Source organism: Achroia grisella, unplaced genomic scaffold (genome assembly GCF_030625045.1).
Source record: "Achroia grisella isolate CSIRO2021 unplaced genomic scaffold, CSIRO_AGI_Agris_v1 utg146, whole genome shotgun sequence".
In the NCBI taxonomy this organism is placed as follows: domain Eukaryota; kingdom Metazoa; phylum Arthropoda; class Insecta; order Lepidoptera; family Pyralidae; genus Achroia; species Achroia grisella.
Genome location: NW_026712636.1, coordinates 1229955 through 1257133, shown reverse-complemented (window position 1 = coordinate 1257133; position 27179 = coordinate 1229955). Strand labels below are relative to the sequence as shown.

Sequence of the window (27179 nt, the reverse complement as noted above, 5' to 3'; positions counted from 1 at the left end):
TTCAGACATGATTCTCGACAATATGAATTGTCATACATACTCATTTCAAAGTTATTCTAGAAATATATGTAGTAAGTAAAGGTATTGTAAATTATTCTTTTAAATTGTAAATTTATATTATATATATATATACAATGGAAAGACATCAGCCATGGTGGAAAATCTTTTAAACAGTTACAAAGAAGAAGTGTTCTTAGGTACATTTAATTTTTTGCACCTATTTCTATACAAATTATATAAAAAAAAGAGAGAGAGCAGATTTAGTTACGTAAAATTCCGAAACTATTGCAGCATATAAAATTATTACATTGTTGGAAAGCTATATTATTCCAGAGTAACACAAGCTATACATTATCTTAATGTATGTATACATAACTCAGAAAATTACAAGCAACCGTGCGAAGTCAGGACAGTGAACTAGTTATTGACATGATCTTTTTATTGTCTATTAAAAGTATCTATTCCCGCGTAGGAATTATATATATATTGTATTTGCGAAGACTGAATTAATATATTTTTTAAAAAGTATATATATAATGATACGATATGTTTTTACCTATTTTGTATTAAAAACCCCATTGTATTTTTGTTAATTAATTTTAATATAATTGCATAAATAGCCATGTCGTTTTTCCTGTTATGTAACAAAGCGGTCTTTTTAATATGTATTTTTTAATGTATGTTACTCAAGTTGATCCTCAACAACTTGTCCAATTAAGTAATTGGGTATCCACTTTAGTCATAATTGTAACTCGAATTTTATTTAGCAAAAGTACATCATTTAGGATGCGATACCATTGGTCATTAGTGTATCAAAATTATCCCCAAATATATTGATCTATTTTAAAATATAGGTATAATACGAGAACATGCTTTTTTATTTTATATAATCTTAAATGTCTATTGTAACAATAATGGAGTACAACAAAGCTATTTTTGTGATATATAAATAAAAACACTGAAAAATTACATACACAAGTACACAAGGCTACTTTCAGGTCTTATACCTAAATTATATAGTTTAATTTCGTAATAATTTTCAGCTTACAAATGAAATTATAGAGTATGGAGGTATAGTATATGAACATAGAGGGAGATGATTTTTAATTGAGATGAGATTTCTATTAATATATCATCTAAGGTTGATGTCCGCACGGTTCCCTCTGGAAACTATCGTGATATACTCCTGGTGAATTTGCTACGATGGGCTAACTGACCTGACCTCATGCTCATCTTATCATCCTCCAATGGTGCTCCGCCAGCGCAAATTGTTAGCGCAGGCGTTTAACATACCATTAAAAAGAGATCTCCCCTGCGGTATGATGGGTAACATGAGAGTTACATGATGACATGATGTCTGTGGTGCTGTTCATGTTCACTTATAGGCGATGGTTGTCACTTACCATCAGCTTTTTAACTACTTCACTTAGATAACACATGTATAAAGTACCTGATTATAAATGCAGCTGCAACATTCCGCACTTTCGGACATTTGAGCAGAGCGATCACTGTGAGCAGGTTGCCAAATAGTCCTGTGAGCATGATGCATCCGGTGACAATCGCTGCGAAGGTTAGGAGTCCTGGTGAGAACCTGGAAAATAAACAATAAAACACATTGCATTTAAGATGCTGGAATGGGTACTGTTTGATTGCCGAGACTCTTTAATTATTTACGTAATTTTTTAATAATAAATTTGCAGTCATAGATTCTCTGGCCTGAAGATAGATCTACATAGATAACTACCTGTCCCGGCAAACGTTGTTTTACCTTAAAATAAAAAAAAAATTTAGGGGTGGACTACCCCTAACATTTAGGGGGATGAAAAATAGATGTTGGCCGATTCTCAGACCTATTCAATACGCTCACAAAATTTCATGAGAATCGGTCAAGCCGTTTCGGAGGAGTATGGGAACGAAAACTGTGACACTGTCATCTACTCCTAAGGTAAGCAGAGTTTGTGTTATGAGTACTATACAACTGATATAAATACTCAGACATTTTTTTGTAAATACATACATAATATACATTAGAAAACACCGTGTTTACATCGTGCGAGGAATCGAACCCGCGACCATCGGAAGTAAAGTGGTGTGCTAAACCTCTGGACAACTGAGGCCATCGCTAAATAAATAGATATTATTTATAACCTTATTTACGGTTATATGATGTAGAGAGTTTCATTCTGGAAATATATTGTAGCAGTTTCTTTGATGTCGACAACTGAATAACAGTAGCGTACTAGTACGAAAATATTGTTTTCATGAAAATTTATTGTTCAAAGACACTTCATTAAAGCTTCAAGCTGTTACCGCTATAAACTATATACATATTGTACCCGCTCTAGTCAAATTAACACTAAAATGAACATTAAGAATATTATTATAATGTAGATACCTACTCATATTATCATATTTGTACATTGGGATAACATGTAAAGTTCATTTTTCTATAACAATGATTCTTATAAATACGTAGTAGTTTTAAAAACTTAATATATTATATATGGAACACCCGAATAAATACATACAGGTATACAATTGAATGGTATTTGGAATATGGTATTGTGTGGACGGAACTAGTGATAATCGGAAGGAGTGCCAAACCGCTAGACTACAGGCCGTCAATATACACACAATATATACCTGTCTGATTCAGAGTTCTAATAAATAGATATGTCAGTGAATTTACAGTAATGGACTGAGATCACGTAACTACATCACGATATTTATATAGTACTGTTCATATCATAGGCGACAGTTGCACTTATTAGCTGGGTCGTCATCGTTTTTGGAATTTTAAACACTTACATAATAACTAACGTGTTTTAATTTAGTCCTTCAGCAACTTTATTACAAACGATGCTGACGTGTTTGCGGTTTATTGAAGGAAACACGCACACAGACTCTAATAATTATAATTACTTATTGGATAATAGGTTTGCGTAATTATTATTTTCCAAGTAATATATATATAATTTAACCAGAAATATCTTTGAAGTTCGCGTTATTATAACATGGAAACAAGGGTATCAAATAGATTTATATTAGTTATTTAATATAGATCTTTGAAGAATGACTAATTTTGGGGATTGATTGTTTGAAGTCTTTAGATTGATGAACATTACAAAGCAATGCCTCTGGAAACGATCGTAATTATTTCCTTATCAATTAATTACTTCAGCCTAACTGATCGACCGACTTCGGTCTTGCTATGTTTCACTAGTACTCTGCCAGTGCTTATCGTTAGTAGAACCTCAGGTCATTCCATTATCATCCGTAAAAAAATCCTTACGATAGACCTACAAAAACTTGAAAGTTAAAGTAACATTCTAGGCAGTCAGACACAAGCAGGAGCAGTTGACCAATTTTTTTTGGATGGCGTTTAAAGTATACGTATTTGTGATTACATAAAATAAGTATTATATTTTGCGTTTCACCACACCACTTTTGCAGTATGGCCAAATACTGTGAAAGTGGTGTCACTTGTGCGTTACTGCATGTCGTTATATATTTTACAGATATTTAGTAGTAATCTCGAGGACGAAGCGTTTCGTATAATTATTATAGAACTTCCCTCAAATAAGATCCTTTAATCATCAATCACTACATTAGTAGTAAGGAGAGTTTTTTTTAATAATAATCTTACTGTCTCTAATTTTTAAAATTCGTAAATACAGATTTTTTTTAAATTTCTATATAACATTTATAGACTTAGCATATTATAATTTTACTAAAATCTACACTCTAGAGAGTGTGGCCATTTAAATGTGACACGTCGGAATATTTCTCACTATAGATGAGTAAGTTTGGTGATACTTTGCTGTTTTTCGTATGCGAGATCGTATTTTTTCCCCTTCCTTTTGAAATTTTATTTTCTTTTCTATAAAATACAGTATACTATCTATTTTTATAACTTTTTTGGCTTTGTAAGCCAATAACAAATTTGATATCATTAGGCACTCTAGTATAAAAAGTCTTGTAGTTTGAAGTTGTATACCAAATATTCAATATTCATTTCACAAGTACATTAATTTTTGTAAAGGAAAACACAAAAGAGGATACGGCTGGTAGAGGAAGAGCAGGATCATTTATTCTAGAAGGTCTAGTAATATTACCGGTTGGAAATGATTTAGATGCCTTTGTAACAGAATAAAGCAGATGAATTGCGTTGAATGCAAACCTCTGAATAGCTACGGCATAAAAGCGGGCAGGATGTTGTAAGTAGGAAAGGTTTCTGCCCTTAGCTCATAATAATCGTCCGGTGTATTTATAACTTAATTATTCGTAACTAAAACAAAAGTTTACGATGAGAATTGTTTGAACATTTCATTCACGTAGAAAATAAAAGCTGCAATAGTCAGCATGAAAGAAACTTGTTTGTAAAGCAAACTGAATTGCTTGATAAGTTTTTAATTGACTCTAATTTTAATTTATGCCTGTCATCTGTCGAGCCGAGATTTGTAAATCTAACGGAATCTACTTTCAGATTAAAGTCGTATTAATCAGGGAGGAGTTGACTTACACCCGTTACTACATATATATTTACGAGGGTTTGGATGGTACTTTGCGCTCTAGCTGTAAAGGCCAACTGTGGGTAACAGCATTAATAACAATAACTAAAAATATTTAGTTTGAAGTTAATTAACGTTTTCAACATAATTAACGTTTTTTCGCACAAAATATTAGAATTAAGATACAAGTGACACCTATATGTGTAGTCGAATTGTCGTCATTTGCATATTAAAGTAATTTCTTTTAAAATAGATTGCTTTAATACGCAATTTTTTGGGCACTAGCAAATTATTTCTGATATATGCTCTATAATAGAAATTCTTCGCGATAAAGAAAGTGTACGTAATATATTTCAGAAAATCCGGAAAAATTTAAGGCCTCTTACTTTGAAAGTTCACTAGGCCCCATTGCGGGCTCTATGTCGTTGCTATGATTTCCAATACTGTTGTAATCCGCCATCTTGGAATCTGAAACAACAAATATATATAAAAATTAATGTTGAAACATAAAATGTTTATACAGCATACATAAATTTTAAATTTCATTAATAAACACTTGTTTATGTGAGTGTGCTCATTTATATTCACTAGCTATTGCCCGCGGCTTCGCTCGTGTTAATTTATTCCCTTAGGGATGAAATTTATCAAAATTCTTTCTTAGGGGATACGTCATAGTAGCTTTGTACATGCAAAGTCTTAGCCCGATCGGTTTAAAATTGACAAAGTTTCATATAAACTTTCGTCTCCTATTTTATCCCTTTGGGGGTATTAACAATCAAAATCCTTTCTTAGCGGGTGTCTACGTCATAACATCTATCTGCATGCCAAATTTCAACCTCGTCCAGTGGTTTGGGCGTTTGCGTTCATAGATCACTACGTCAGTCACCTCTGAGTTATATATATTTAGATTTAAATCACAATCTGAAACAATTTTAGTATCTTAATAGTTAATTCTCATTTTTATTAAAAATATATATTTGAGTACAATATTACAGTTTTTAATATCTAGAACATATTGTAATAAAATAGCATGTATGACAACATAATCATCAAAATCAGTAAACCGCTATAGAAGATTTTAGAAACTGATTAAGGTATTGGTTATAGGCTCACCCTTTGTCATATTGTATTCAAAATATATCGAACAATATGTGCCCATGTCAAGTGTTGCGTTCACCACAGCATCTACAATTGACTATGGTTCTGTTCATCCTATGAACGTGTAGTTGTCTTTATTAGTCTCAGTAATAAAGCTAAAATTTATAAACATTACGTTGCTGTGAACTTCTTTCAATACATCGTTCCAAATTAGAGTCATGTTGGTAGTGCCCACTGGAACGGAACGCGTTTTTTGTCACAAACTATTGCACGCATCAGTGATGTGCACAGGGATACCAACCTCAGGAGGATTCTCGAGTTTTTACGAGAACCAATTTACTATATTATAATATATTTATATTATAAGGAGGCAAATTTTGTTTTCTTAATATATATAAAAAAACAAAAGTTGCCTTCTATAAGATTGTACAAGATTTTAACCTACGAAAATCGGTCAAAGTGGTCTATAATGTAATAAGGTTGAAGATCCGAATTGATATTTTATCAGTTCTTCGTATGATAATGATTTTTTTATAAATTACGCTTTTGCCCTACTTTACATTTTGTTTTAAATTCTGATGTTCCTTACTTTCCTCAATTACTGTTCGCATGAAGTTGTATATTATGTGTGTGTGTCTGTGTGCAGCAGCAGTATAAATTCTCTCCTTTTACCATGAAATAATAGTGTATGAAGAAAAAGAAGAGAAGAAAAATATTATAGAGTTTTAAGGTTGGTAACCCTGTATGTTTGACGCCTGTATAAGGTGCGGTCACATTTTTTCAATGCAGCCTTTGTTAATAAATAAGGTCGATTTTGCGACCAATGTGACGTTATGTAAGTAATTTTCCGACTAAATCAACAACAATGTATTTGGGTGTAGTTTATAGATGGTATATAGGCTATTGGTAGGCAGTAATATCGTTTACAATTGTGATTCAAGATAACACTCGCTACACTATAGCGATAGTGCCAATGTTTGAAGTATTGTAGCTGTAGAATTTTGAAATATTTACTTTTAAAATACATGATATTTAAAAATTCTTCGTAGAGTTGCATGGCCTTTAGTTTTATCAAAAGAGTTCTACCGTAAATTTTTTTAAATTAACTTATAGCTTAAATTTTAGAAATAATTTTAAAAGTAGTTGAAAATAAAAATTAAGGAGCAATATTTGACGCACCCTTATGCGCTTTATACGCTGTGGTTTCCTTTTTCAAACCACAACCTATATTTAAAATTCTACCTATAAAATTATGGAGATATATATGCATGGTTTTGTACAAAATTAGGTACCGAAAAAAATTGCAGGATGTTAGTGGTTAGGTCAAAAATTGTGATATGTACCTACTTGTATTAACTCTTAAGTTATATTTGACGCAGTTTATCTGAGAACGTGGTTATGAGTTCACTGGACAATAAATACTACCTTTTAAAAGTGTTGGCACTGCCCTTTTAAGAAGTGAACCAAAATTATGACCCATGATGCAACTATATATTAATGAACAAAAATTGTTTTGTTTTAATTGAAGCTTCAAATTGACCATCTGCAAACATAATAGAATTTAAAAAAACTGTTTCTCATATTCATACAAAAATATTTTATTCCTAGTGATGCAAACCTATATCAGTCGAATAAGCCGCGTGAACTCGGCATTTAGGAAAAAACGATTGAATTACATTAGATTTTTATTCCATTTGACGCTTTGCTTTTAATACCTATAGTACCTAACCTACGTTATGTAAATTTCTTCTTTGATAATAGGGTGCGATCCTGGCATGAAGGGTTCCCGGGATCAAAGGGTCCATGTCACTTTTGCACAACAAAACAGGTTTCAGCAACATAATTTTCATATAAATGGGTATAAAGAAATTTTACATGTCGGGAAAAATGATCTTTTAATACAACACGAATGACCAAAATGGCCACAATAGGATATTTAATTGACACAAGTAGAATAAAAAGTTAAATAAACAAAGTAAACGATTAGAAACGAGTGTTTTTTTTTGGTGCGAAATACACACTATCGAAATGATATAAAAAATACTTTAACAATAAATTGAATTAGAAAATAGATGTCTACATTTCTTACTTGGAATATTCAGTATTATAATTAGTTAAAAAGCCATTGCTATGTTTCATTTAACAAACAAAAGACTCTGATATATTATAGTTTCAGTGTTCATTCATTTATCATGAACATATAAAGAAATAGTCATATTATTATTTATATACCTAGTAAGACTATATACCTAAGTAGTCTTATTTCGAAGTTTTATTTAATTTTCTATATTGTTTATTTCTCAAAAGGAAAACTATAAAACGAAACGTATGTATATCGGGGAATAATCTAGTATCATAACTACTAGTGTAATTTTTATTACAGTTCTCTGAATTTGTACGCTATATGGGACCAATAAATCGACAAAGATAAGCTTCATAACATGTTGATTTGAGATATCAATATTCGAAAAAATGTTAAAGTATATCAACTTTTTGTGGAATCCCTGTTATTTTGTAGGTAATGTTTTGACATTTTCCATGTGGAATTTAAAGTCAAAATTTTTTAAGCAAGTAAATGGCCTCTAATTTTATTTTAGTCGACGGTGGACTAGAGGTTTGGCACACTGCTTTACTTCCGATGGTCGCGGGTTCGATTCTTCGCACGGTGCATACATTTGTATTCATGAGTATGATTGTTTGTATGGGTCTGGGTTTTTTCTATGTATATTATGTATATATTTACAAAAAAAAAGTATTTATCCATACTAATAGAATATCTTCCTGACTCTACTAATCTTATGTCAATGTTTTAACTACACTACATGTTACTGGTGGCTTCTTACAAGCCAGCTCTTTACTGAAACATTTAAAATATGTACACGCATATACGTACATAGTATTTAATAGTTATTGTACAATTTACGGTATAGCAATATAGTTGTAATATGGATCTTTCGCTGAAACAAATTTCAATTTTATAACCGCCTTTTAGAAGTTCAATATTCAATAGCATTTCGTGGTTTCAAATTATGTTGCATCTACTTGTAAATAGATGCTACTTATAGGCGGAGCTCTGATGATTGTGTCTGATTTATTTTGGTAACCAATTACTTATTTAATATTTTTACTCTTCTACTTATATTTGCATTCACATAAATTTTAGCTTAACGATGTAAAGTTATAAATTTGTTTAAAAGAGCAACAGGTCATATTTTTGTTCATTCTTTTTGGCTGAAACTACATAACGAACTAAATAACGAATACAAAAGTATACCAAACGTACGAAAAATTATATGTATAAAATACATTTTATTTAATAAAGATTACAAAGAAAGATACAATGTTCATGTTGCAACTACTCTTTGTTATGACTTTGGGAGGAACTGAGTATCAATTATATAGTAATACAATCTTCAAACTACCACGATACGATATCATATGGAAATATATTTTGTAGTGCCTGTTGCTACTTACATACTCTATATTTGTATTTTGTGTACTTTGTCTTTTTCACATTAACATATACTTCATACTGTGTTTTTTTTTATTATTATATATCTATAGGCAGGCCTTTATGTAGTCTGAGTACACATATAGATTATAATATAAATCAATATTGCAAAGAGAAAAAAAATATTTATGACGAAATACTTACTTGTATAAGTGAATAAACTATTATAGAATATAGTTTTACGAACGAATAGTGTATACTATATTTAAGTTCTACTTTTTTTTCAAACAATTCTATTACGAACAGACAACAGCAAAAATATTATTAAATCATCAAACTTAAAATTAATTTAATAAAAATAAATATCTTTCTTTTACTAAAATTTACTTTATGATCAAAAGATCACAATTATGCTTTCAATGCTAAACAATAAATATACTTAAATCTAGCGACTTTTACTTACAGAATATAACAAAGCAAAAGTTTTCAAACTACGAGTAGATAGAATATTTGAGATTAATATCTGAAATTTTAAAAGCTTTGTTTCTACTCTACAGTTCTTGAAATAATCTTTATTTTATTCGGTAGTAGGGTTTCTACATTATAAAATAGATACTATACATTCCCTGCAATATTATCTACTTTATTTTATATAACTTATAGCCTATGTGATACGGTATGTATGTATATGTGCAGTCGGTTTCTTCCGCGTGAAATTTATAGACGTTACGTTATTCTGATGTATAAGCTATATTATTATAAAGTTTTAATAAAATCCATTCAGTAGTTTTTGCGTAAAGGACTAACAAATATCCATCCATAATCACAAACTTCCATGTTTATAATATTAGTAAGATTACGTATTTTCTTTTACAACCAAATGACTGTATTATAAATACAAAGTGAGTAATAAATATGTCAATTTATTACCATGCATCATCTCTAATAGGCTCATCAGCTACCACAAACTGAACTCCCAGGAAATGACTACCGCCTGTATAAAGTTGAATTATAAAAAGGACACCCACAAAATGTCCGTGGGCTCGTTTATTGGAGACAATGAATTTTATCCACTTATACCGTCGCGTTAAATTGGTTAATTGCCAGTGCATCGCACTCGGCCATCTTATATTAAGTACGTGTCCGATTCTAACAATTGCTTCTTATTGTACGCCTACAATGATAAATATTACGTCGGTCAATATAGTCAAGAGTTAAAGAACATTACGATATAGTGATGCTATTTTGACTCAAGTCACATCTGATAATTATGAAGATTGTAGGAATTAAGGAGATCTGCTTTATATTTTGATGGGATGAATTCGTATTGCTTCTAAAATAGAACATATTATTCAAACTCGGGAAGTATATAGGTTAGACGTAGGTGTCTTCCTGGGTATATTGGAGGAGGAAACTTTGCAGCTAAGTAATTATACTAGCTGGTATCGTATCATATACGAGTTTAAGTTGATAGTTTTTTTTGTTATTCAGTGTAGCTACGGAATTGGTAATTCATAAAAATTCCTAAAATTTAATTTAAATTAAATTAAATTTATTGAACTGTTTTAACTATTTTCATTCAAAAGAAAATAACAAAACACTGTAACGGTGCAAATGAGTTTATACATAATATTTTATAATAATTATATATCTCTGATATTAACACAAATAATAGAATGAGGTCAATTCATTCATACGCAGCATTATTTTAATCTTGGACATTAGAATTTGCAAAAATATTTATCTTTAGTAAATTACAATGTACAAAAAACCGAAAGAAAGTGATGTAAATAAAGTGACCTCCAGCGATCTTAGGTTTCGTCATTTCTAAGGATTAAAGTGTCAGGTCGTATCCTCTGTGCCCTGTTTGACTGCCATAGGTCAATCTTCACATTGAAACACAAAACAAGCTATTTAGCGATAGAATTAGATGCGACTAAGACCCACATATACTACTTTGTAGAAAATCTCTGTGATGTCTACAAATAGCCGTATTTTTTGTTATATGTTTATTATTCCAACCAAAAGTTTAGTGCAATATCAACTTTATAGCTGAAGTTGTAACAAAAAGAACAAACAAGTTCATCACGTATATTACTTCGGGCCAGATTATCCCTGACCACAACTTGCACTTGCTACTATGTGTTGCTATTTACGAACTCGCATCAGCTTAATAATAACTTGAATGGACGGATGTCCATCGTACGAGTCTATTCTTATACCTTCGACTTTATATATGAGTACGTTTTAGATTCAATATTAGATCCCATCTATCAATGATAATCATTCGACAAGAACAAATAAATCATTTATACGGCGCTATATTATTTTAATGAATAAATACAGCAATATATGTAGAATAAAAGACGGCGTATTAACAGACAGAATAATTCCATCCCTTTTTTCTTATTTCTACTTGCTATATGTGTTTTATTTTTCTTTAGACTAGTTACTCATATTTGATATAACCTCTGTGTTAGGACGGTTGACCCATATTTTTAATCATATTTAGTGAAAAATTGGTTTCCCCTGAAACTTTGTTATATAAACAGGATGTTTGTAGAAAATACACTTCGAAACTACTTAGCCAATTTTTATGATACTTTATGCACTGTGTGCAATTCCGTCTAACTTCTAAGATACGGTAGTTTTTATTGACATCAATATTAGAACTACTGAGCTAAACGAGTGACCAGATTAGCTAACACTAATATGTAGAGCAGAAAAGTTTGTTTATTTGAACTCTCCAATCTGTGGAGTTACCAGTCGGATTTGAAAACACTTTTATGCATTTGATAGTTCTTTTTGAAGATTGTAAACTATTAAACACCACGCTATGGCCTTTAGGGGACGAGGAATAGAGCAAAAAGTTAGAAAGAATGTTAAATGAAGAAGAATTAAAAATAATAATGTTTTGATTTGTAACTTCTTTGTTTGATCTTTTAAAATAAATGACGGGTGAAGCCACTTGGCTTTGTGAGATGGACCCAGTCATTTAGGGAATACCCAAAGCCAATAAGAATTATCAACGATTAAATATATTTATGGATGCAAGAACTCTGAGAACTGTTTGAGTAACACTTGGCTTAGTAACAACCATACAATTTGAATGTTTCTTTTATAGGAGAATCAAATCACCAACCAAATCAGGCTATAAGGCAGCACTGAAAACCGAGGTTGTTACTATAGTTGAAGTAGTGAGAATGTAGTGAGTTTTTAATGTAGGTACCAGTGTAGGTATTAAATAAGACTGTAATCTGTCGCCGGCTCGAATAGTTCGTAAAGTTAGCTACTCCGCCACTAATGACAGTCTGGAGTACTATCAAAGTACAATACAAGTTTCTAAATAGCTTTAATTTCTCATTTACTAATATATATGTAGTAGAGAACATAGAACATGTTTGAAATATGTACTACACTTTCATAATGACATCTATGGTTATTTTTAAGTGATTGGATAACAAATAACCGATTCGATCCGACCGATCGGCGAAAGTAAAGCTCTACTACCAAACTTAGAACAAAGTATTCGATATTTTAAAATATCAGATTAGTTGTATTCTGCTTAAGGCTTTTTACATTATCAATCTGGGTGTTTAAGGATATTTTATAAATTATGATAATTAAATACTCATCTTAAATATACAGCGAAAATAAAATAAAAATTATATCTTATTTTTCTACAATTTTCCTGTAACAATTTGTGGCCGAATGTTTCCCCTTGTTAGTTATCTTAGGCTTAATATTTGGCCAGAATTATATCGTTCAGAGAAAATTGCGCTCACGGTACGCAAGGAGGTTTCCCATTGTTTTGAAAGCAACGGGAAATTCTTTTCATTTACTAAACAAAGGTAAAAAATAGATCAAATATGAGATACTATTTCTGTACCATTCATCAATACATCAGTACATATAATTCATTGATATTTTTTGGAATAATCAAATTTTAATAAGAGTGCTTATTATATTATATTTTTTAATTGAGGTGTTAAGTTATTGGTGTGTTCTATTGTCAGGTACTTAGATCTGTAGCAATGCGACATACATAGATCTAAATTGTACATGTGAGACTAATTGTAGCAGTGCCATATATAAATATTAATTCAGAATACATAAAAACTTATAATAGGAACCCTGTACAATTCACACAGCGCCATCTAGACCTTACAGAGCTTGTGTTATTTGTACTAGGCAATTGATATAAATACATAGATTTTTGTAATTACATACATAATATACACAGATATTACCTAGACCAATACAAACAATCATATTCATGAATACAAATTTGCACAGTGTGCGAAACAAACTTGCGATCATTGGAAGTAAAGCGATGTACTAAACCGCTAGGTTAATTAGAGCAATATTATTTCAGGTATTAATATATTCATTTAGATATATTTATACATCTAAATTAATCTATATTCTGTTTGCAACATTCTGATTTTTTTTTTACTAAGGCACTGAAAACCTGTTTTTGGCTTTCTCTAGAAATGTACTGTTGATTTAATGTATTGAATTATAAGCTATAAGTATATAATTCTTATAAATAAATAAATATGTATCGAGTTTCCTTTTCCTGATGCAGTAAGCGCCAGTTGGCGAGTTGGTTTGTTAAGTGGTCTCAATTGAAGTTTTTAAGCAATTGCATCTCTAGCCAACGGTACAGTTGCGGTCGGTAATGACTAATTAGTGACTTTTAGCTGTTGTCTTAGTTGAACTGGGAATGTGGCGCAACATCCAACGGAAATGAAGTTCAATATACACCATTGTTTGATGTGCAGCTTTCTAACATCTCATACGTGTATTTTGGTACCGGAATAATTTTATCCGTGCGGCAGTGAATTTGTTGAGATATTTGAATAAACATTTTTAGGTTATCAACTTGACTAAATAGATTCAAAGATTTTGTTATATATAAAACTTCTCGTGTCACAATGTTAGTTACCGAAACGGCTTGACCGATTTTTATGAAATTTTATATGCAAATTCATTTTTTTATAATATGGCATCAAACCATAAAATTCCACCCTTCTACAATCAACCCTTATTGTTTATAGCGATTTTAATTTATATGGTAAAAAGAACGTTTGCGGAATCAGCTAGTGGTACTATAAAAATAACTAGAACTAGGTATATAAAGTGAATCTATCTGATTCATAAATTATTATCATAACTGGTTTGACATTGGAGAAGATATTCCATTGCTTTGAGTCATAAATCCATTACGCATAATATACCTACTTATATACGAAAAATATCCAAAATTGAGAATATCTTCCTTTCCGAATCAGAAATAACAAGAAAAAGAATTTTATGATGATCCTTTAATGTAGGAAAGTACATATCTTTGTCATTTCTCTCAATATATATCTACAGATGGACATACCTACCATATTCTATTCTATTTTGAGTATGTAGAAGGAATGATCCTCCTTCATGTAATTTATTCCGATTATTTGTAATAAATTGAGCATATTATATATTTTTCGAATGTTAATTTGAATATGGAACACATATATTTTTTAAATCCAAATACATTAAGTGTACAACAAAAATATTCTTTAATCTATGATAATACAGTTACTTATATAGTATTTATGACTGAACTATATTAAAGTAACGGTATTCCACCACAACAGCCTCATTGTTAGTTGTAAATAACAATATTATTTAATGACTAGCTACCACACATTCTATTTCAGAAAAGTAATTTAAATTTCGAATACCCATTTATATCCAATGATATAATAATGAGTGATCCACAAAAATATAATAACTGTTGTTGTTTTTTTAAAATTCGTCCAATTTGGACAGGCGAAGAGCATTGTCCATACTGCCTAAAAATATAATGAGAATATAATATAATTAGTTTTATAGATTTTATTGCTCATATATACAGGCAACGGTACTCTACCAATACAGCCTTATTGTGAGTCGTGACACACTCTTCTATGCCTCTGTGACTCACTACCGCGTGTATTTGAAATCGAAAGGATTTTTGTAAAATAAATAAAATGTCGCTTAGTCACGTTCTTGTACTTATGTCGTTTAAGAATAACTTATATTGAGTAAAGAATGAATAATTAATTAGAATTCCGAATACAGCTTAGGTTATTATAAAATATAACTGTATAAATCATGACCAGTATGTCCAATTGGTTAAATATTGTTGTCATAAATTATTATTAAACAAAAAATAAGCATTATGGTTTTATTTCTTAATTCATATGTTTTATAAATACTGTTTATGTGAAATACTATACTACAGAGTCTTGCACTAAAAATTGTTAAAATTTATTACAAACAGTTACACAATAACTATAACAGCACATTACTAAATAATAGTAATGTTTGAGAAATTTTTATTATTATACCTAAATAGGAAATAACATTTTACGCTATTATTTCACAAATTATAATCAATTTCAATGTAGTATTTAGCAATACTGTTTCATCTAGAAACTATCACAATAAGAGACGTACGTTATATTTTAATGTTATTGTAATAACGTAATCAAATGCGAATGCGCGCCAAATTCAAATAATGGATGTTAATGACCTTTATTCACAAGTACGTATAATAAATTGTGGTAATTCTGTCACTGGAAAGTATTTGCTTGTTTATTAATTAATGCTAAAGTGACTGTCTATTTATTGGTTTGTTGTTTGTTACCTTATCATAACTAAACGGCTGAACAGTTCTTAATCAAATTTAATTTAAGAGTATCTTTTATCTTAGAAAAGGACCCGAATTCGCGGGGAACTACTGCAACTACGCTTGTGTTTTTTTTAGATAAAATGTTTTAATTAATCCATAATCTCTCTGTCTTATTGTCTCTAGTGTAAAAAGAATAACAGTAATTTGTTTATGTCAAAATAAGTATCCATAATAAGTGTCATGGTCACTATTTTATTACAGCAGTACTTTTGTTTATACAGTATTTTATTATAGCATTATCAAAATATCTTAAATAGAACCCACAAAAAATGTCGAAAGAAATAAATAGTGTATTATTTCATATGTGAACTCATCCTAATTCTTGCATGCTCTATAAAATTAGGTCGTTACTAATGACAAATCATGCAAAACGGAGTTAACAGGATTTTGTTATACGCGACACGTAACAAGTTACGTACCCACACATTATCATAATACATCAGTGAGCGTGAGTCACACTCACTACCTGAGACGAAGTGAATGTGAAATTGAGTCAGCAAGTCAATGTGTCATCAGCAGCCAATATTGGCTGAACGCAATCATTTAGATGACTATCAATTCAAATTGCTGCATATAGAGAATGACTTTCTATCTTCTCTTTATGCCCTGAGGAGCGTTTTGAGGTTAGATGGGTAAACAATTTATTTAAGAAATTCTATGTTTCTTGAATGAAATTTACTTACCACGATAGAGGGAGTTTAAAAAGCCACTTTCTATAAGCTGCTTGAGTTCGAAATTTTGTAACTTAATGTACAAAAAGTAGAAAATGTCGTTCAGTTTGTAAATGATGCCCATTTGGTAAAAAAGTTTCTAAAATGGCCGTCACTTTTGTGCCAAGGGGAATGATATTTCCATAGTTACTTTCAAAAGTACCTGCACAGATTCTAAACTTTCACTTCACTTAGGTAAACCCTAAACCACAGAATATATAAGTAAACGGTAACGTACAGAACTTTTGTTAAAAAGACAAAATTACTCGGTTAGATAACTAGATTGTTAAAAGTGCAAAGGATTAGTGTCTATTTTTTTTATAGAAAATGAAATAGACACCAAAACGAATTTCTTCATTTTGACCGCTTTATTGCATTATGTTTCACAACAGCCAAATATTATTGATTTTTCTAATCGATAAGACTAATTACATGATTATTATTATTATTTGGGATCTACGCATCTGTAATCTTCTTCCACCGGTTCTTATCAGCTGTCATATCTGAGGTGAATATGAAGGTATGTTTTTTTTGTTCGTGTTCACAAAAAGAACTGTGTGTTAAAGAAAATTTGTCAAAATAAAAGTTGTATAAGGGTCATTAAATATTTCGGTTCGTATTTAAATTATACTCTTAAAACAATAGAGGTAATTTTTTCCAACACAACCTCTTTCACAAGTTGTTTGTAAATAATTCGAAGAAGGTATCGTTAAACGTATTGCAAAAGTATTGTCATGTGTTTTGTTGATTAAGAGTTTCAGTTAATTTCGTATTCGCTGATTTCGTTCACGATAAATATGTTATGACTTTTTAAAATTCCACGTATTAAAAAACAAATACATATTTTTTATGTAATTGGAATAATAATTATTTATTATAAGCTAACCTCCCCCCATCTGGGATCTCCCATCCCATCGTTAACTTTAAACCGAAACGTAGAAGTCAACTATTCAATTCAAATATATATAGAAATAATTAATTACATCTATTAACTTACTAGCGGCCCTATCTGCTTGTTATACACCTCACAGAACAAATAATATTCATTTTGTTCCGTGAAAGAGTCCATTTCATTAGCTGATATTATATAAAAGGTGGTCACATAATATACGATTTTAGCCATTGAAAAAGAAACTCTTTCCCGATATAATTTTACTTTAGATTATTTGTTTATAAAAGTTAGTACTTACCTATTGTATATCGTGAATTATCACAAAATGTTGAAATTGGCTTGTTAACTTGATTATAACAACTTTTTGCTTTGGTAGCGTGATGACAAATATACCGGTATACAAGTTATAAGTTATAGACGCACAATTTACGTTTTACGTATGCGATCGTGCGGTAAAATACGGTAATTGTAACTCACATTAGTTAATGATTAGTTATGAGTTTAGTCGTTACACAGGTTGGTTGTCTGCATATTTCACTTTCATTACCTAATGTTGCTTTCAATATTAAGATTTTTAGAACCTGACCACATTAGGCCAAGGTTCGTTGTTAGTCAGTACTATTGCCCAATAATTACATGAATATACCATGACGTCATGCATTATATAGTCTTCCGGTTTATTCGGTTTTATATAGTATCGGTTTTATAGAGTCTTAATATTATAAATGACAAATTTTTTTTAGGTTTCTCGCTTAAATGACTAAATAATTATGACAATATGTAGCATTATGAAAGGACAATTTTAAAAATACTTTTTATTTATCGAGCAGTCAATCATGGTCATGCAGACTAAATCGTGGCCAGAAGATAGGCTTTACTAATGAAAGAAATAAAAATAAGACAAATAAAATCAATTTTGAATAATTAAAAAATATGTTTAAATTATTAAAATTACGAAATTATCCAACATCTATAAACGTAAAACAATTTTGTACAAACTAACCTATAAAGTATTATATAAATGTATAGAGTAGGAATATTTCCTATCCTATACATTTATATAGGAAAACTAACTACTAGGAAAACTAGTCTTATTTATCAAACATTAAATCTAAATTAATAAAAATTCGTGATAGGAAAGATCCCCACATTCTTATTAATTAGTAGGAATGGCGCCATACTGACAATTATCCGTTCCATTATCTATTAAAAAAGTGGATTACGTTTTCCTGATTCCGTATTCATTAATATGTGAAAGTATGCTGTAAACAACTCATTGCAACCGCAAATATCTAAGTGCTATCTACCATAATTACTGTGGTTTCCTAGACATTTTTAGGAGTGTACGTACTCATAATGTACCTGCAAAAATGTTGCCAATATTGTGGTAACAGATCCTCAATCGGTTTAGCATGCAGCCTTACTATCCGATAGTCGCGGTTTCGATTCCTTGCGCGGTATAAACATTTGTATTGTTTATTCGTTAAAATTGTTTGTATTATTCTGGGTGATTTCTATGTATATTATGTATGTATTTAATTATTTATATCAGAGATATTTATATTTAAGTTTAAAATACGAAATTGTTCTGGATCACTACAATACAATTTTTTTTTTATTATTTACTAAGGTATAGAAATAACAAATAAACTATAAAGGTAAATATTGTAATTTCCACGAGAATAGGTTATGAAACAGCATTTAGATTTCAATCATTATGGTTTTTTATTTCATAGAAAATACATTTATAACTTCTACACATACAAACCCACAAACACAACAAATTCATTTCAGTTCGTTCAGTTCGTATCATGCATAATTTATTTTTTTTAATATGGCATTTGTTAATAGAAATATACACATATAAATTTCAAAAAACAGTTTAAATTATTATCTGTACCTGTAGACTACCGTTTCATTAGATATAAACCATGATATTTAAGATACTTTTCGAAAAATAATTCATTATAGGGTTTGAAAAAAACTGGTAAGTTGTCCATTAATGTTTAACTCGATATTAACAAAAAATGCATATTAATATGCATAAAATAGATACTATCACAAAATGTTATGAGTAATCTGGGAGATGGTGGTAGGCTCACCCCTATCTTATACATCTTAATTATGTTCCGCGAAATACGGGCCTCGCAAGTGTTACATTTACTATAGCTGTGACATTTGTAAGCATTTATGTTGCCAACTCTGTTTCAGATTTTCAAAATGTAGTCAAAAAATAATTTTATTAATCTAAAATTGTTGTAGGATATTGAAATATTATTAATTTCTAGCTGTGCCCGCGGTTTTACATGCGTCAAGTTTTTAGCCCATCTGTTATTCTGATGTATAAGTTTAGTGAAGTTTCATTAAAATTTATTCAGTAGTTTTTACGTAAAAGAGTAACATATATTCGTTTACACCCACGAACTTCCACGTTTAGTTTATTAGTAAGATAATGTATCTAGTGCTATTGTATAGTAAGACAAGAACTTAAATTGTGTTTATTTTTACAAAGTTCACAAGATACCTACAACAAAAAGAAATCTTCATATTATATTGATATGACTTTAAACAGTACCTACTAGAAGCCAGACCTTTAAGCCTCTTAGTACTATTTTATTGTAAAGATATTTTACTAAATCTTTTAATGTGTTCTGGGTAAATATTGGATAAATAAAAAGGAGTCTCATTTAAGAGAAATTTCTAAGTTCAGATCTAGTCATAAAACGTCCAACTTGGCAACACCGGCTTACAAAATCACTTTGTTAATACATATATATATATATACTACTTACTACTAAGCCGGATCCTATCAAATGCACAGGATATGATTGTGTGCTCGAATATATATGGGATACAGAGGGGACATAAACATAACCCATTTTCATTGCATGTCAACATGATTGTTAGGGTTACCACCTTTACAAACAAGTTAGGACTTTATATTATACTAGTACCCGCGACTTCTTTCGCGTGGAATTTAACTTTATTTTTCTAAAATAAAAGTAGCCTGAGTTACTCCTTATTACATTAGCTACCTACTAAGTAAAAATCCCGTCAAAATCGGTCCAACCATTTCAGAGATTAGCCAGAACAAACAAACAGACAGACAGACAGACAAAAAATGTTATTTTGGTGTATGTACCGTATTTATATTCATATGCATGTAGTAAAATACGGTTACATATTTCATTATTACAAACAGACACTCCAATTTTATTTATATGTATAGATTATTGGCCAGCCCCAGTTTCACTATAACTTTGTGAGTATTTTATATATTACTAGCTGACTCAGCAAACGTTGCTTCGCCATATAAATTAAAATCGCTATTAAAAAATAGGGGTTGATGGTAGATGGGTGAAAATTTGCGATTACATGTATTTTAATACCACATTACAAAAAAATAAATTTTGCCCAAGAAAAAGGGTTGGATGGACAACCCTTATCACTTAGGGGTATGAAAAATAGATAGTAGCCAGTTCTTAGACCTACTGAATATGCATATAAAATTTCATAAATTCGATCAAGCCGTTTAGGAGGAGTATGGTAACTAACATTGTGATACGAGAATTTTATATATTTACAACTCATGTCATTGAAAAATGTATGTAACGTTTCAATCAGTGAAAGTATTATTAGTCTAGTGGTTCCAGAATTTACTTTTCACATAACGAAATCCGCTTTCTCTCTCTATAATATTAGTACAGATTATATTTCTTTATTCACTTAAATGAATAGTTTAGCGGAATAAGTTAAGTCATAATTCTTCATTCATCATCGAAACCTATTCATTGGCTACTGATGAATAGGTATAGATTTTCTCCATATTCTGCCATAAAATTGATACAATTTTTTGCTGCAATCTCTAATTCTTTGTTTTAGTGGATACTGTAACGGTATAAAGCTGGCGAGGCACCAGCCAAATATAACGGGATGAGACCAAAATTTAGCCAGTTAGCCTGTCACGGCATATACCATGAATTCATCACTAAGATTTTTCGGGAGGACCACGAAAAGGTTCATCTTAAACGCTCCCTAAGGCCTAGCTATGTATCTTCTAACACCTATTTAGTAATAGGATAGGATAGGGATTATTAGTAGAATCCCCAACTGGAGCGTATGATCCATAGCCACAACTAAGAAATTACAGCTATGCATTATCAGTAGTACTTCCTAATTCAAAGCTAAAACCAATATAGATTTAACACTACATAAGATATATATAGGTACAGATATATACATACAAGGTATAATATATTATAAGTAATATAATAATAAATATTAGTAGGTACATATAAAAATAGGTCGAAAATTATATAACCAGTCTTATATGTAGTATATTCTTTGGTGTCATATCCATTACCAAAGTAATTACGATATTGCCAATATGGCTCAGCCCTGGCAGTTCTGAAAAGTTGGTCAACCTAACCCTTTTCCGCAACTTATGTCATTATTTATCAGCTGTGGCCTATTTGCTAAATGAACCCACTTTTACCTTTATAAGGAAACTACTACATATATATATATATATTGCAGCCATATTTATATTAATTTATTATAACTAATTTTTATTCATAATTATAAAAAAAATGCATTGTTCATTCCTTCTCTGATGAACTTTATAGTTTTACACACTTATGTGTGCGAAATTTCATTCTCTTTCGTCGGCGATTTTTTTTTGTAAAAAGGGGTACACAGTTTTTGCTTCAATAATATAGGCTGTATTATTCAATAATAAAAATCTGTAATTGTCATATATTTTTCTTCTATATTCTCATCGATAAAAAAAAATTCCTCACTTTCCCATCTCGTTATATTATAAGTGAGTTATTCTTACGAATACTAATTCGTAAGAATAACTCAGGCTTTTATCTGCAAAATTAGTCTAGAATGACCTCTGTGGTCGACTTTCCTAACTACACTTAATTTATTACAAACAAACACATTTCCACGCTTTTTAACCAAACATACGTCTTATGTCGAGCCATTATCCAAATCTTACCGCATCACCGGAACAACACATTACTAACGAAAACGGAACTCCACTCGTATTCAAAAGCATTAGGACTTAAATTGCAACGATTCAGCTATTTGGTTAATTGGATGACATTACAAGAAGCAAAAAGACCTTGTCCGTGATGAGAACAAATTACCTCGTCGTTATGGCTTGATAATAGGGTCTAGATTGCAATGGCTAACTAATGAAGGTGCGACATGAAAGGTGGTTTCCCCATGCTCGCTGAAGAACGCCATCGGCATTAGAAATGAGAGGATTATCGGTGTGGAAACAATCGGATTAGTAGAGCGACGCTATATATCATATCGCAACCAATCTCGTTATAATAGGGGGCTCGTTTAACAATCGATTACTGTTCACGAGTGATGAACAATCGATAAGATAACGTTCATTACAATGCAAATATATTGTGAATATGAAAAAGAGGTCTACCTGTTATGGAAACTAGCGCTAGCGATTCCAACCGTGCCGTATGTCATGGGATGTCCTATATTTGGGATATCCGTAAAGGGGAAGCCCATATCCCGTATTTACGAAGATGGCACGGATCTAACATGATATAAGCTTGTCAGTGAGATCTTGGAAAGTGATATGTTTAGTAAGTTTAAAATTTATTTTGACCCGGGTGAAAAAAAATACTTTATTATGTATACTTGATCTTTTGTTTATTTAGGATGATAAAATATGGCTACCTTACTTCATGCAACTTATTGAAAGAATTGAATCGATAAATAAACTGTGTACAACAACTATATTTTTTTTCTACAACAGTAAATTCTACGGAGTAAGTTCAAGGTTAAGAGTAATGAATAATTAATTATTTCCAATACAATTTTCCATCACAGAATTCATGAAAATACAATATTTTACTAATAATGCTGCGTATTTATCTCTTAAAATTATTTATATAATTCCACATAATTTTATAATAAATAATAACAATAACTTATGTACTTATAGGTGATAATTAAGACAGAATTTATTATTAATTATTAGATAAAATTATTAAGTACTGACGTACACTACGCGGCTTCGAACAGTTCCAATTGATTGTAGAATATTAATTTATATTTTATCGTAATTAGATAAAGGATAATAATACAATGCAACAAAACAATTGAAGCTTTAATTTTACCAGGATCTTTCGCTTGGTTTGAATATACATACCTCTCGATCGATTCCCCGTCCAATTCAAACGGGGATAAAAAATACATGGCCTGACCCGAGGTCCGAACCTCTAACGATGCCATAAGACTAAAGTCGTATCCGTCAGGCAGGAGTTGACTTTCAGCCGCTCCATAAGTCCTTCCACGGGTTTGGAGTGCCAAATGTACGCGTACCGTCCGTTAGGTGAAGCTATAAAGGCCAGTTGCGGTAAACAGCATTAGAATAGTTCGAAAAAAATGAAGTACCTATACGTTGACAAACTCACCAAATGTTTTAGAATTAGAAGAATGGTTTAGGAAGGTATTGAGGATAAACATAAAAAATATGATTACTTATTTATGTATTCAGCTGTTGACTAATTCTGTATGTTTAATAGATTCAAATAAATAAAGCTACTACACTACGACTGAAATGGAATCGCCAATAAAGTTATATAAGTTTCAGAAGTCCACTTTATCAAGATGTTCTGATACCGTACTCAATGGCAACGGACAGATGGTCCCAATATATTTTCTGCTACCACATGTTAGTTCTTTCGGACCGAAATAAATATTTATGTAAGTAGTTCACAAACAAATGTTTTTTGTGTAACTGGGTTGGCAAATTCACCCATCGCATGTAAATTGATTACCATAGCCTATATAGAATATAATTGAACAGCACCACATATGTGAATGATGCTATTTCTTCTTATATCCTTCCACCACTATTGCCATTCCGTAAACCATAAGTGTAATGCCCGTACCTAGTAATTTTACTGTCACATCTCTTCCTTCAAGCCGCAATACAGCTTACAAAAGCAAGCTGTTTGACGGCTGAAACGAGTAAGATAGAGGTACCCACTGTTTTATACAAAGTCTATATCTGCCAAATATTTATAAATATGTATAAAATTTCAAAAATCTATGATTCATGAGATATATGAATCGAAACTTTGAGGTATAACTTTCTTTCACAGACGAGTGAGGGTACAGACTCGTTAACTCTTTTTACTTTCCTATATTATTCACAGTAATGCACCTTGTCTTCTTTGCACTGCCTTTGTATGACCAAACGAATAGCCTGATTATGATTTGTTTTTTTCACTGCTATAGGTTAGGGTCTTAGCTATAATTTATTAAAATCTTTTCGTTTCTTTGAAGAATATCAACTCTCTCTTTAGTTAATGGAATTATTTCATAATTTTTATATGATAATGGTTCGTTAAATTTTAAACTTAACTGTAGAAGCCTGATGGTACATTTTATGTATAAAGCGCGTCATTATTAACATGTATGTACGACAGTTAGTTAATTAGTACACTGTATAAGGTATTATATGTCACTTGACGGATCCATAACTAGCATAACCTAGACAATTCAGGTCTAGGCAACCTAACCACAGTCAAGTACAATTGCATACAGAATAGCTAATATGAAACGTGCAGTGTGAATTAATTCCAGGGCGATAATTCTGAACAACAACCGGTGCCTAGAAACCAATACCGATCGATCGGCATTGTCGTAATAGCTTAGTATATTACCATATTCTTAAATTGCCATTAATAACTTTATATTATGTGGCTATTGACGACACAAAAATACTTTAATAAAGTTTATTTTTATAATACAATATATTGATCGATAGCTTTTTTGTAGCCCACATTTTCGTCTGTGTTTTTTAGAACTAAATGTAGCTAATATCCTACTTCGTCACACAATCTTATTCCCATTACATTTGTATACGTGTTTATTAGTAAACGTAATAAAAATGAAGACAGATACACTATTGCATTTATTATATTAGAATGAAGTCATTATTAAATATATTTTTAATGTAATTACAATTAAGCTAATATAAGCTAACGGCCCACCTGATGATATGTGGCAACCAGTCATCTTTATACATCTATGAACTGCACTTCCTTTCGAATTAACATTAGTATGTATGAAGTTACTTTAGAAGATGTAAGTTATGTAACAGTTGCGTATGTTCATACATAAGCAACTGTTAGGACTACGGACATCACATTATCAAGTGAGGTCCATGACATCGCTCACGCTTTGCCATTCCAGAGGAGTAAGATATCATGACTCCGTTTCTATTCTAACACTGTATTCTCTCACCTTTCAAGCAAAACACAGCTTACAAAGCAATCTGCTCGGTGACCGAAATAGCCTAGATCTGAGATGTTCAAGTAACAGTCAACAGTTATTAATCTATCATTGCATAGTATAAAACAAAGTCGCTCTGACTGTCCTTATGTATGCTTAAATCTTTAAAATTACGTAGCGGACTTTGAAGCATATTTTTAATAGACAGAATGATTCAAGAGGAAGGTTTATATGTATAATACATATACACCCGTACGAAGCCGGGGCGAGTAGCTAGTTATTAATACATATATTGAGGGCATGTATAAAACTCCTACGCTACCTAAGAGTAATAAGTTTATACTTTTATATTTGTACTAAAAAGTACATTTTATTCAATATCGGTGTTATGTGTTGAACAAACATGCAATGTAATTCCATTTATTATCGACCACATCGTCTAAAGGTTGACTAGAATAAATCCCTCTTTTGTGATAGATTCGCTATTGTACTCACTCATTCCTTTCGTAAGAACTTTGAATTCTTTTACTTTATATTTTACTGTACATTAAAGTAGCAGTAAATAACATAATTAGTATCCTCAATTACATTGCGAAGCTAAGATATGTAATTGAATTGAAATCGATATTGAGATTGAATTCCAGAGAATTCTAATAATAAGATTAGACCTACTCTAGGGTCTAATCTCAGTATCGAATTCAATCTAATCCGTTTTTTTTATAAACATAATTAAAACGAAACTATGTTTTTATTAAGCTCTATTTCTCATTTACTACAAAATGTATATTTAACGTATATAATACGTTGATAGTTAATTCAAGAATATAAAAATCTAGCGGTTTAGCACACCGCTTTACTTCCGATGGTTGTGGGTGCGAGGAACGTACGGTGCAAATATTTGTATTCATAAGTATGATTGTTTGTATAGATCCGGATGTTATTGATATATATCGTGTATGTATTTATAAAGAAAAATGTAATACTTTTAGTACTTGTATCAGTTGTCTAGTAACCATAACAAAAATTTTACTGACTATTATATTATTAGGTATAATTATTATTATTAAAAAAATAGGAAACAGCGCAATCCAATATCATTATCGAAATTAGTTTGCATTGTAGACCGGCAGGACTAATACTCTGTCTAAATTCGCTTGGGTAAGTATAAATATAGACTCAACAAAATAAACCTCTATTTATAGGCCGGGTTCAGACTAGTACGCAGTGTTAATTTATGCAATATTATTATTGTCCCATACGGTGCTTTATCTTTATTATTTATTAACAATTTGTCTAACTTTATCAATCAAAGTCAATTGTTATTGAAATTAATAGCTTATGGAAGGTAAAGACTATTCAATAAATTACGCACATTGTCGCGAAAATATTTAAGTTCATTATCTTTTCATTTCATGTATTACCTACCTACTGTTATAATAACAACGGTGGCGTGCCACAGGAGAGGTCTATATGCAGTAGTAGACTCCAGTAGGCTAATAATAATGATGACAGGAATATA

At 30.8% G+C, this 27179-nt stretch overlaps 1 protein-coding gene across 1 annotated transcript in view; it reads right to left on the bottom strand.

Annotated features, from left to right (window-relative positions):
* The window catches only part of LOC131855576 (G-protein coupled receptor moody-like), a 59070-nt gene that overhangs the window by 17755 nt on the left and 14136 nt on the right, over nt 1-27179 (bottom strand). The window contains exons 2-3 of the mRNA XM_059206854.1: nt 4898-4979; nt 1451-1591 (exon numbers count right to left, since the gene is read on the bottom strand). Of these exons, the coding sequence (XP_059062837.1) occupies nt 1451-1591; nt 4898-4971 (215 nt within the window). The 5' untranslated portion in view covers nt 4972-4979. The remainder of the gene's footprint in view (nt 1-1450; nt 1592-4897; nt 4980-27179) is intronic.